The sequence below is a fragment of the Epargyreus clarus genome, unplaced genomic scaffold, assembly GCF_041222505.1.
Source record: "Epargyreus clarus isolate Ecla_fem2 unplaced genomic scaffold, WU_Ecla_fem_2.2 ptg000024l, whole genome shotgun sequence".
Classification (NCBI taxonomy): domain Eukaryota; kingdom Metazoa; phylum Arthropoda; class Insecta; order Lepidoptera; family Hesperiidae; genus Epargyreus; species Epargyreus clarus.
This window is the reverse complement of record NW_027332231.1, coordinates 9,696,961-9,709,533: the sequence shown is the minus strand read 5'-3', so window position 1 is coordinate 9,709,533 and position 12,573 is coordinate 9,696,961. Positions and strand designations below refer to the sequence as shown.

General features: G+C 36.1%; 1 protein-coding gene across 1 annotated transcript; it reads left to right on the top strand.

Moving 5' to 3' along the window:
- The first annotated feature begins 179 nt into the window (after window positions 1-179).
- Window positions 180-12,501, top strand: Dhc62B (Dynein heavy chain at 62B). The gene is made up of 2 exons (XM_073086624.1): window positions 180-314; window positions 835-12,501. Exons 1-2 carry the CDS (start codon window positions 180-182, stop codon window positions 12,499-12,501), a joined length of 11,802 nt encoding a protein of 3,933 aa, XP_072942725.1.
- The last annotated feature ends 72 nt before the right edge of the window (window positions 12,502-12,573 follow it).

The following is a 12,573-nucleotide window of genomic DNA, read 5'->3' as shown; positions in this document are numbered from 1 at the left end:
TAAAATAAAATACGTAAAGTGTCAAGCGGTACCATAGTAACCACGCGTTTGTTTTCTCAATTTTGTTAAATCGGTTTCTTGACGCTTAAACGAACGCGTTATAATGTTATATTTTCAAAATAATAATAAGGTTGCACTTGCACATTGAGCACCGCCAAGCGCCGCGGCCGCCAAGCAAAATGGAGGAAAGGGAATTGCGGAAGCTGTTGCAGACTAAAAATGGGTGCCGCATACCGAAGATGCGGCCCATACCGGACGTACACATGATGGACAACTTGCCCTTTACACCACTCCCGCCGTACAATCGAATAAAGGTACGTGGAAGTAGTGAATGAGCATAAAATCAAATTAATAATAAAAAATTAAGCTGACTCTTTCATTCAGTCTGAAGTTAATGGCACTTGCTTAACATCGTTAGTTTTAGGCCTGCTGTGTTCTGGTTTTGATTGTTGTGGTTACAGCGACATACTTTCCCCTAAGTAGTACGCATGTAATATAAAGCCGTCATCGGGTAGGACTCCAATCCTCTATGGGGTTCGTTACAGTTGTTCGTGGGCAGCAGTGGCCATTTACTATAAGTTATGTTATAAAAACAACCTCGTGTAAGAAACATGTAGGTACTATACAGTACCATACTGCACCCACAACCTAAAAAACAGCACTGTCATACAGGTACTATAAGCCTTGAAATACCAAGATTTCTTTATTATTTTAGACACTAATTTATTAACAAACAGAGTTGCAAAGCCTCAATAAATATTTATTGTTATTAATACGCATCATTTGAATTCGTATACAATATATTAATGTACTTATATGGCGTTTTCTTTGCAGGATAAGCAGGCTAAGTTTCGGAAAATACTCGAAGAAAAGGCCACCAGCAGAAAAGTTAAAATCGCTAGACCGCCTTTAGAACGTAGGGAGAGAGACCGACTGGAGATATCACAGGACCGACATATCGCTGTCCTCCGGCAATGTGCAGAGCAAATTCAACCACCACCGATGTTAAAATCTTGGGAAAAGAAAATAATGAACTTAATACCAAGTAAACTTCGAAATGCATTCCCTTCTCTAACAGAGGAGCTTATTAATGAAAGCAAAGAGGAGTGGAATCGCAATCTTCACGATTTAGCTGTGAAATTTGTTATTCGAGAAGTTCCTGGAGTTTCGCGGAAGAGATATGAAGAACCATATTTCAAATTTATGGGAGTTACGCCCAATTATGACAAGATGCTTAAATTTCGAAAGAAACTTCAAGATGGGTCTCTACTTTTACATCCTTTTATAAGATTAGTATTAGAATCATCAGAAAAATCTTTTCCACCATTTATAATAAATTTAGCAAAATACAGAGCTAAAGGACCTATGGACTTAGATGATTTCCAAACTAAAATAATGGAGGAGATAAAAAAAGCTGACTACCTTGTGTCCAGTACATGGTACTCAATTCTTGTGCACTGGTTAAAAAATCCTCGATGCCTTAGAGGAATGCGGCCCAAGAAAATACCAGAATTTGTGAAATGTGCTACAAAAATGATATCAATGCAAATACAAGAATTAATGCGTCGTTCTATAAATGCCATAATTGAGTATCTCAAAGATCCTGATACTGTGCCGATCTTAAATATCGACCTGGATTTTGACGGTGAGTTCATCTACGATCCATCATTAGAAACAGTATACGGAGTATTTCATAGTATTGCTGATGCAATTTCCCATATCTCCCAAAGACTTATGCCTATAGAACAATATCTTAGAATACCATACAATTATGATGCTTTACCTGTTCAGTATAATGAGTGGTTGCATGAAGATGGTCATAAACGCCTACAGGAGCAGCTCGATATAGTTTTCGCCCCTTTAGTGAATTATTTAGCAACGTTACGAAAACGCTATAGCATGTTATACGGCGATCCTGCAAAAAGAGCCTTAATGACATTTATTGAACAATCTACAGAATTTGAGACCTCGAGAGACAAAATAAAATATTTTCAAGGTATCGATTCTGAAATTACTGCCGTTCTAGAAAATGAATATTTCAACTGTGCTGTTGTCTGCCAACTACGAATGGTTGACGGATTGAAACGGAAAGCCACGGAATTTGTTAACGACATCATCGCTGGAATAGTCAAAGTGCATATGGGCGAAAATGACAGTATTTGCTCAGAATTTGAAATAATAGCAGCTAAAGCAATGAAGGAACCTGAAAATGCAGCTGAATTAGTAGAACAAGGCGTTTACATTTTACATGCCAAAACAGTATTAGTAGAAGCTCTAAAAGAAAGGATACTAAGGCAAATTAATATAATATCAAATCTCTTGGAAATGACATCACTTTCGCCTGAGCATGTAGCATCAAATACACGAACTGTAAACTGGCTTTCGGATATTAAACCGATATTTGAGAAGAATGCTGCTGCTTATGAAACTTTTAAAGCAGAAATGGAAGAAAATCTTTTATCAAAAATTGCGTTTCTTAATAGAGAAGTTATGGAAATGGTACCTTATTTGGAACTTTTGGATAATATGGACGACATCAATCACACTCTTGAATATTTAGAGTACCTAAGAAAACTTGTTCATCGCTTGGCTGACTGTGATAAAGTTGTTGCATGGATAAATAACGAAGAAGTAACATTCAAATTTCCTGTCACTAGTTATCCTGATCTCGATGAATTAAAGGATTATATTATTCCGTTCTACAATCTAGTTTATTTACTGCATACGTGGAGGCGTAGTTATTACACGTGGATGGATGGACCATTTGAATATATGGATCATGAAAAAATTGAGCAAGATCACGACTTCTACTATAAAGAATTTCTTAAACTTTCTAAAGCATACAGAACTAAAATAAAACAACAAATTGCAGAAGGTGTTGAAAAACGATTTCAAGGGCTTGTTGATGATCCTGATATTAATAATTTACCCGCGCCCATGAAATTATGTGCTCAAGCTGTAGCTGAGATAAAAGAATGGCGCCCCAATGTTCAAATGGCACATATTATGTGTAACCCTGCTTTAGTCCAAAGACATTGGGATGAAATGTCAAGTATAGCAGGATTTGATTTAACTCCGACAGCTGGCACTACTTTGCGGAAAATTATTAATTTTAATCTTTGGGATGAAATTGATCAATACGATATAATAAGCGTAGCAGCAACGAAAGAACTAGCCCTCATAACAAATTTAAACAAAATGATGGCTGAATGGACTGACATTTGTTTTAAGACAAGTCCATATAAAGACACTGGAATTTTTATTCTTTCGGGTCTTGATGATATTCAGAGTGTTTTAGACGATCATATAGTAAAGACTGTGGGCATGAGAGGTTCCGCATTTGTAAAACCTTTTGAAGCACAAGTAAGAGCGTGGTATGAAAAAATTATTCGTGTAAATTCTACTATTGACGAATGGGGAAAAGTTCAAAGTCAGTGGCTCTATTTACTTCCTATATTTTCTTCTAAAGATATTGTTGCTCAGATGCCTGAGGAGGGAGTTATGTTTGTTGAAGTGAATAATATTTATCGCCGCTATATGGGTTCTGTAGATAAAGATCCTCACGTACTTGAAATTGCTGGTGGTACTGGAGTATTAGAATCATTTAAAATTGCATCTGCATTCTTGGAAAAAATCAACGATGGAGTTAATAATTACTTAGAAAAGAAACGATTGTATTTTCCAAGATTTTTCTTCTTATCGAACGATGAGATGTTAGAGATATTGTCTGAAACTAAAAATCCTCTGAAAGTTCAGCCGCATTTAAAGAAGTGTTTTGAAGGTATAAACAGATTGGTTTTCGATGAAGAATTTAATATATCAGCTATGATATCGATGGAAGGGGAACAAGTAGAATTTCTCGAAACCATCAGTGTTTCAGCCGCTAGAGGTTCTGTAGAAAAATGGTTAGTTCAAGTAGAAGATCAAATGCTTAAAGCTGTTAAATCAGAAACTGAATTGTCCTATTACGACTATCCTAATTTAGGCCGCGTAGAATGGATACTGTCTTGGGAAGGTATGGTAGTGTTAGCTATATCTCAAATATATTGGGCGGTAGATGTTCATGAAAGTTTAAATACTCATAAATTAAGCGAACTTCAAGCGTTTCATGTCGGATTAACGAAACAATTGAATGAAACCGTTGCAGTAATACGACGTACTGACCTCACAAAACTAAGCAGTATTACAGTTAAAGCACTTATTGTTATAGATGTCCACGCAAAAGATGTAATACAGGAACTTTTAGATAAAAATGTAACAGAAGTTACAGATTTTCAATGGCTGGCGCAATTGCGATATTATTGGGAAGAAGAGCGAGTATTTGTTAAAATAATAAACGCCGTCGTAAATTACGCTTATGAATATTTAGGTAATTCAGATCGATTAGTGATTACACCTTTAACTGATCGTTGTTATCGTACTTTAATAGGCGCTTATTATCTTCACCTTAACGGTGCACCTGAAGGTCCGGCAGGTACAGGTAAGACTGAGACCACTAAGGACTTGGCAAAAGCTTTAGCCGTGCAATGTGTCGTTTTTAATTGTTCTGATGGGTTAGATTACAAAGCTATGGGTAAATTCTTTAAAGGTTTAGCCTCGTGTGGAGCTTGGGTATGTTTTGATGAATTTAACAGAATTGAGGTAGAAGTGTTGTCAGTTATTGCACAACAAATATTATGCATAGTGCAAGCAGTAAGGCAACATTTAGAAACATTTGACTTTGAAGGTACAATATTAACTCTAAATCCAGCTTGTTATGTATGTATAACAATGAATCCTGGCTACGCTGGACGTTCCGAATTACCCGATAACCTTAAAGTACTATTTCGCACTGTAGCTATGATGGTTCCAGATTACGCAATGATTGGAGAAATATCATTATATTCGTTTGGTTTCATAGACGCTAGAAGTTTATCTGTAAAAATCGTGACAACTTATCGCCTTTGCTCTGAACAGTTGTCATCGCAGAATCATTATGATTACGGAATGAGGGCAGTAAAAACGGTTTTATCGGCGGCTGGAAATTTAAAAAGAAGTTTTCCAAATGAAAGTGAAAGCATACTATTACTCAGGTCTATTACAGACGTAAACTTACCTAAGTTTTTGTCTTTCGATGTGCCCTTATTTGAAGGAATTATATCAGATTTGTTTCCAGGAATAACTTTGCCTAAACCGGATTATGAAAATTTTTTACGAGCATGTAATGATACGTGTGAGACGAATAATCTTCAGCCAATGGATTGCTTTATGTTGAAAATTATTCAAACGTATGAAATGATGATTGTTCGACATGGATTTATGTTAGTTGGTGATCCGTTCTCTGCAAAATCTATGACTTTAAAAATACTTTCGGAAGCATTAACACTTATGTATGAACGCAACCAGCCAGGTGGGTGTGAATGTACATATAAGGTGCTAAATCCTAAGGCAGTAACGATGGGTCAGTTGTATGGAGCATTCGATCCGATATCGTACGAATGGACTGACGGAATTGTAGCAACCATGTTCAGAGACTTTGCTTCAGAAGATACACCTGTAAGAAAATGGATCGTATTTGATGGTCCCGTCGACGCAGTGTGGATCGAGAATATGAATACAGTTTTAGATGATAATAAAAAGCTCTGCTTAACCTCAGGTGAAGTAATGGCAATGTCAAACGTGATGTCCATGATTTTTGAGGTAATGGATTTATCGCAAGCGTCACCTGCTACGGTATCTAGATGTGGTATGATATATATGGAATCTGCTTCCTTGGGCTCAATGCCATTTTATAAATCATGGTTGAACACTCTTAATCCTATATGGTTGGAAGAAAATGAGGAATATATATATAACATGTGTGAATGGTTATTAGATCCCTTAATTTATTATGTAAAAAAACAGTGTGTTCAACTTGTTACTGCAGGTGATATTAACTTAGTAATAAGCACACTGCGATTAGTTGAGATGCTTATGGATAACGCTATAGAAGGGGAAGAGGATACAAAATATACAAGAACTTGGTTTTTGGCGTCATTTATGACGGCCTTAGTATGGGGTGTTGGAGGAATATTACATACTGATTCACGTGAAAAGTACGACGAACTTGTTAAGGCATATTTTCGTGGAGAAGAAGGTATTCCTGCCGCTATAGATAGAATTGATGTATCGATCCCTTCTGAAGGGATGATTATTGATCATTATTACATGTTCAAAGGAAAAGGTTGCTGGAAACCATGGCCGGACGCTGTAAAGGCTGTCCAAATTAAAGAACAAATTAATCTCTTGCAAACGGTAATACCAACATTAGAAACTGAAAAGTATATATACCTGTTAAAGTTACATACGACATTTTCGAAGCCCTTATTATTAATCGGCCCAACGGGTACTGGAAAAAGTTTCTACGTACAAAATTTTCTCATGAATAATATTGATATGGATAAATATACTCCCGGATTTATAACATTCACAACAACTACGTCTGCAAATCAAACGCAAGATTTAGTTATATCAAAGTTAGTTAAAAGACGGAAAAATAATTATGGACCAACGAAAGGCAAACAGGCCATTATTTTTATAGATGACATGAATATGCCTGCCAAGGAAGTTTACGGAGCACAACCAGCCATAGAACTGTTAAGGTTGTATTTCGATCAAAAACACTGGTATGATCTTAAAACCACAGAGAAACTATACATTTATGATACATTTTTCTACGGTGCTATCGGGCCAGTTGGCGGCAGCAGACAATTAATATATCCGAGAATGTTAAGGCATTACAATATTTATTCCATCAATGAATTTTCCAAAGAAAGTATGACTAAAATATTTACGTCATTATTGCAATTAGGTTGGCGACGAAACGGTTTTGGGCAGGATACTCAACCAATAATAGTAAATATCATAGCTGCCACTATGGATATTTATGACCAAGCTACAGAAGGTCTAAGACCAACACCAGCTAAATCGCATTATATTTTTAACTTAAGAGATTTCTCAAGAGTCATTCAAGGGTGTGCTTTATTAAGAAAAGAATCAGCTGATAATAAGAAAACCTTTACCAGAGTGTGGGTTCATGAAATTATGAGAGTGTTCTTTGACAGGCTTGTGGATGATTTAGACAGATCGTGGTTTTTTGATGTTTTAAGAAAATCTACGCGGGATTTCATGAAAGATACTTTTGAGTCAGCTTTAGATACATATCAAAATGATAAAGGCGATGTAACTCAAGAATCTATCAAAAAAATGATGTTTGGTTGTTATTTAGATACCGATAGCGCTGAAGGCGAAAGAAGGTATGAAGAGATTCCTTCAAAAGAAGTGTTTTCAAGCGTTGCGATACAGATGTTAACAGAATATAATTCAATGCATAAAGCAAAGATGACAATTGTCTTATTCGATTATGCTCTAGAACATTTATCAAGAATATGTCGGCTGTTATCGATGCCGTCGGGGAATGCTTTGCTAGTCGGGGTAGGTGGATCGGGTCGCCAATCGTTAACTCGTTTAGCAAGTACAATATTAGGACAACAAGTATTTCAGCCAGAAATTACTAAAGCTTATAGTGTCAAAGATTGGCACGATGATTTAAAGTTAGTACTGAGAGAATCTGGAGGATTGAATAAAGATACAACTTTCTTATTTACTGAGAGTCAAATTAAAGAAGAAGTATATATACAAAATTTAGACAGTTTGTTGAATTCAGGGGAAGTCCCTAATTTGTATGGCTTAGATGAAAAACAAGAAATTCTTGAATTGGTGCGTTTAGCGGCTCAAGGTGGAAACAGAAATCTTGATATAAGCCCATTACAGATTTTGGCATTTTTCGTTGGCCGTTGTAAAGCAAAATTACACATTGTGTTATGTTTCAGTCCGATAGGTAGTTCTTTTAGAACAAGATTACGACTTTACCCATCCCTTGTTAATTGTTGCACAATTGATTGGTACGACAGTTGGCCAGAGGATGCTTTAGAAATGGTTGCACACTATTATATGGTCAAAGTCAATGTTCCTGATAAAGTTAAATTTTCGGCGGTTATAGCTTGTAAGCAATTCCATGTTGATGCAAGACATGTGTCAGCAGATTTTTTTAATCAGTTTGGAAGAAAAACATATATTACTTCTGCCTCTTATTTAGATTTAATTAAATCATTCACCACATTAACTAACAGAAAGCAAAGGGAACTACGAGCAGCTAAATTGAGATACACAAATGGTTTAGATAAACTGGGGCAAGCAGCTGATGCCGTATCAATCATGCAGCGTGACTTAAATGCTTTAAAACCGCAACTAATAGTCATGGCTGCAAAATCAACAAAAATGATGGAAGAAATAGCAGTTGAAACTGCTACTGCGGATAAAGCTGCTGCACAAGTAAGAGAAGATCAAAAAGTTGCAAACGTACAAGCAGCAGCTGCACAAGAACTTAAAAAAGATTGTGAAGCTGATTTAGCCCTTGCTTTACCCATTCTGGAAGATGCGATTGCAGCTTTAAACACACTTAAACCAGCTGATATTACTATTGTGAAATCTATGAAAAACCCTCCTGCAACTGTCAAGCTAGTAATGGCAGCTGTATGTGTCATGAAAGGAATTCCGCCAGATAAGATACCAGATCCTGATAATCCAGGGAAAAAAATATTTGACTATTGGGGACCAAGTAAAAGAATTTTAGGAGATATGGGATTCTTAGATTCACTTAAGAACTTTGATAAAGACAATATATCTGTAGCTACTATGCAAAAGATTCGAAAAGAATATTTGTCCAATAAAGATTTTAAGCCTCATATTATTGCTAAGGCATCTACTGCGGCGGAAGGTCTTTGTAAGTGGATAATTGCAATGGATATGTATGACGCTGTAGCCAAAGTAGTAGCTCCAAAGAAAGCAAAACTAGAAGCTGCTGAGAAGGAATTTGCTGAAACAATGGCAATTTTAGAAGAAAAAAAAGCTACAGTTGCTCGATTAGAAGCTAAACTTGCCGAATTAAATGAAGCATTAGAAGAAGCTAATATAAAGAAAAAGGCATTAGAAGACGAAGTTCAATTATGTATTGATAAATTGTATCGAGCTGAAAAACTAATAGGCGGTTTAGGAGGTGAAAAAGTGCGATGGACTGCTGCAGCTGAACATTTACAGCTATTATATGATAATCTAGCGGGTGATATTTTAGTTTCTTGTGGTATAATTGCATATTTAGCACCTTATACTTTGCCTGTTAGAACAGAAATTACAGAAAAATGGCGAAACCTGGTAATTAAACTAGATATGCCTCATTCTGAACAGTTTGTTTTTAAAGATGTCTTAGGTACTGATATTAAAATTCAGAATTGGTGTATTGCTGGTTTACCGAGAGATTCATTCTCTACGGATAATGCCATAATACAAGACAACTCAATGCGATGGTCTTTATTGGTTGATCCACAAGGACAAGCCAATAAATGGATTAAAACTATGGAAAAAACAAATGATCTGCAAGTGATGAAATTTACAGATGGTAATTATATGAAAGTAATAGAAACATGTTTAGAGTATGGCAAACCAGCTCTAATCGATTGTATTTTGGAAGATGTTGAAGCTCCTTTAGACCCTGTGTTATTAAAACATACATACACTCAGGGTGGAAAAGAATATATAGCTTTAGGTGACAACGTAATCGAATATCATCCAAATTTCCGATTATATATGACAACTAAATTAAGAAATCCTCATTATTTGCCTGAAGTTTTTAATAAAGTTACATTGATAAATTTTGCCCTTACAAAAGATGGATTAGAAGATCAATTACTCGGAATAGTAGTAGCTAAAGAAAGGCCCGACTTGCAAGAAAAAAGAGAAAAATTGATTGTGCAAGGCGCAGCAAATCGAGCTGCGTTAAAACAAGTAGAAGACGATATATTACGAACCTTACAAGAAACGAAAGGTGATATATTAGAGGACGAAAGCGCTATAGAAGTATTGGACTCCTCAAAATTATTAGCTATTGATATTATGAAAAAACAAGAAGCAAGTTTAGAGACTGAAATTATAATTGAAAAATTCAGATTAGGTTATAGACCAATTGCTTCTCATTCGGCAGTACTTTATTACTGTGTAACCGAGCTACCAAACGTAGACCCCATGTATCAATATTCTCTAACTTGGTTTATAAACCTCTATATTATGTCTATTGAAAATGCCAATAAGTCTAAAGACTTAGAAAAGAGACTGAAGTTTCTACGAGACACTTTTACTTATAATTTATACAGTAATGTTTGCAGATCTCTTTTTGACAAAGACAAGTTAATGTTTTCTTTTATAATGTGCTCTAAGATGATGTTATCAACTGGTGAAATGAATCACGATGAATATATTTTTCTTATTACTGGTGGCATAGCTGTTGAGAATCCTTTGAAGAAACCGTACGATTGGTTGCCTGATAAAAGCTGGGATGAACTTTGCAGAATTAATGATTTACCAGCTTATACAGGATTTAAAAATAGTTTTAACTCTTACACAAATAAATGGAAAGAAGTCTATGATGATATGGATCCTCATAAGAAAATTTTACCAGACGGTTGGGAAGAAAAGCTATCACAGTTTCAAAAGTTATTAGTGATAAGAGTTTTAAGGCCTGATAAATTGACAATAGCAATTTCAGACTTCGTTGATAAGCAAATGGGACAGAAGTACATCACACCGCCACCTTTTGATATTGGAAAATCTTTTGGCGATTCTAATTGTCTAGCGCCCCTTATATTTATATTATCGCCTGGATCTGATCCTATGGGTGCGCTGATAAAATATTGTGAAAGAATGGGATATTCACACAGATTCAATTCTATATCTTTAGGTCAAGGACAGGGACCTATTGCCAGAGCAATGATAGAACGAGCTCAATTAGAAGGTGGTTGGGTATGTTTACAAAATTGTCATTTGGCCGTTTCTTGGCTTCCGGTGCTTGAAAAAATTGTAGAAGGCTTTGATTTAACAAACACAGATCTTAGTTTTCGGCTGTGGTTAACTAGTTATCCGTCTGATAAATTTCCACAATCTATTTTGCAAGTTAGTGTTAAAATGACGAACGAACCCCCAACTGGGCTACAGCATAACCTTAACAGATCTTACATATCTGAACCTGTAAAAGAACCGGAATTTTTTGAGGGTTGCCCAGGAAAAGATAAGCCGTTCAGTAAATTGTTGTATGGAATCAGTTTCTTTCACGCAGTTGTACAAGAAAGAAAGAAGTTCGGTCCATTGGGATGGAACATTCAATATGGTTTCAATGACTCGGACTTTCAGATATCTGTAATGCAACTTCAAATGTTCCTGAATCAGTATGAAGAAATCCAATACGTTGCTATTAAGTACCTAACTGGTGAATGTAACTACGGTGGTCGAGTTACTGACGATTGGGACCGTAGGCTTATCGTTACTATTCTAGACAACTACGTAAATGCTGATGTTGTTAATGACCCAAATTATTTATTTTGTGACTTAGGGACTCAATATGGCTTACCGCGTCGATGTGAATATCAAGATTATCTAAAACATATTGAATCTGTACCTGTAAATCCACCTCCTGAAGTGTTCGGATTGCACATGAATGCAGGAATAACTCGAGATTATTCAATATCGATGGAACTAACCGCGTCCTTAGTTCTCGTTGAAGGTGGTGGTAGTGGTGGGGAAGGCGGAAACACTGAAGTTATTCTTGTTCAGATGGCTGCAGAAATTTTGTCAAAATTGCCAAAAGCATTCGATGTCGAACAGTCACAGAAAAAATACCCCGTGGATTACAACGAATCAATGAACACAGTGCTAATTCAGGAAATGGAACGTTTTAATAAGTTGCTTAATGAAATCAAACATTCATTGTTGGATTTACAAAAGGCTGTTAAAGGTCTCATTGTTATGTCGCCTGCATTAGATCTGCAGTCGAATGCCATGTTATTAGGGAGAATACCAGATAATTGGCGTAAAGTATCATATCCTAGTCTAAAACCTTTGCCAAGTTATGTTACAGATTTTGTCGAACGTTTGGACATGTTACGAGATTGGTACGAAAATGGCAAACCTTCAACTTTTTGGCTTTCTGGTTTCTTTTTTACTCAAGCTTTTCTAACTGGTTCAGTTCAAAATTATGCAAGAGCTAAAAAAATACCTATAGATTTATTAATTTTTGACTTTGAAGTACGCAGAGTTGATTATGAAGATACCCCACCGGAGTGGGGTGTTTACGTGCATGGCCTTTTCATGGACGGTGGTCGGTGGGATCGTGGATCTCATGCGATTGGGGAACAGTATCCGAAAATATTAAATGACAACATGCCGGCTGTATGGTTGTATCCAAAGCTAAAGAATCAATTTAAAGAGGGGGCTCGATATAGATGCCCGCTTTACAAAACTTTGGAAAGAAAAGGTGTATTAGCAACGACTGGGCATTCGTCGAATTTTGTTTTAGCATTTTATTTGCCATCCGACAAACCTTCTGCACATTGGATAAAAAGAAGCGTTGCCTTACTTCTACAACTGGATAATTAAAATTAAATCAATCAATTTTTATCTCAATGCAAAATCCATTAATTTTGCCATATTTGGTAATATGAATATAGG

What these genes read in the sequence shown, in the direction of transcription:
- Dhc62B (XM_073086624.1), top strand. Translation starts at nt 180, where the DNA reads ATGGAGGAAAGGGAATTGCGGAAGCTGTTGCAGACTAAAAATGGGTGC. An exon ending in CGCCGTACAATCGAATAAAG is followed by an intron (nt 315 to 834) that starts GTACGTGGAAGT and finishes TTTTCTTTGCAG; the next exon opens with GATAAGCAGGCTAAGTTTCG.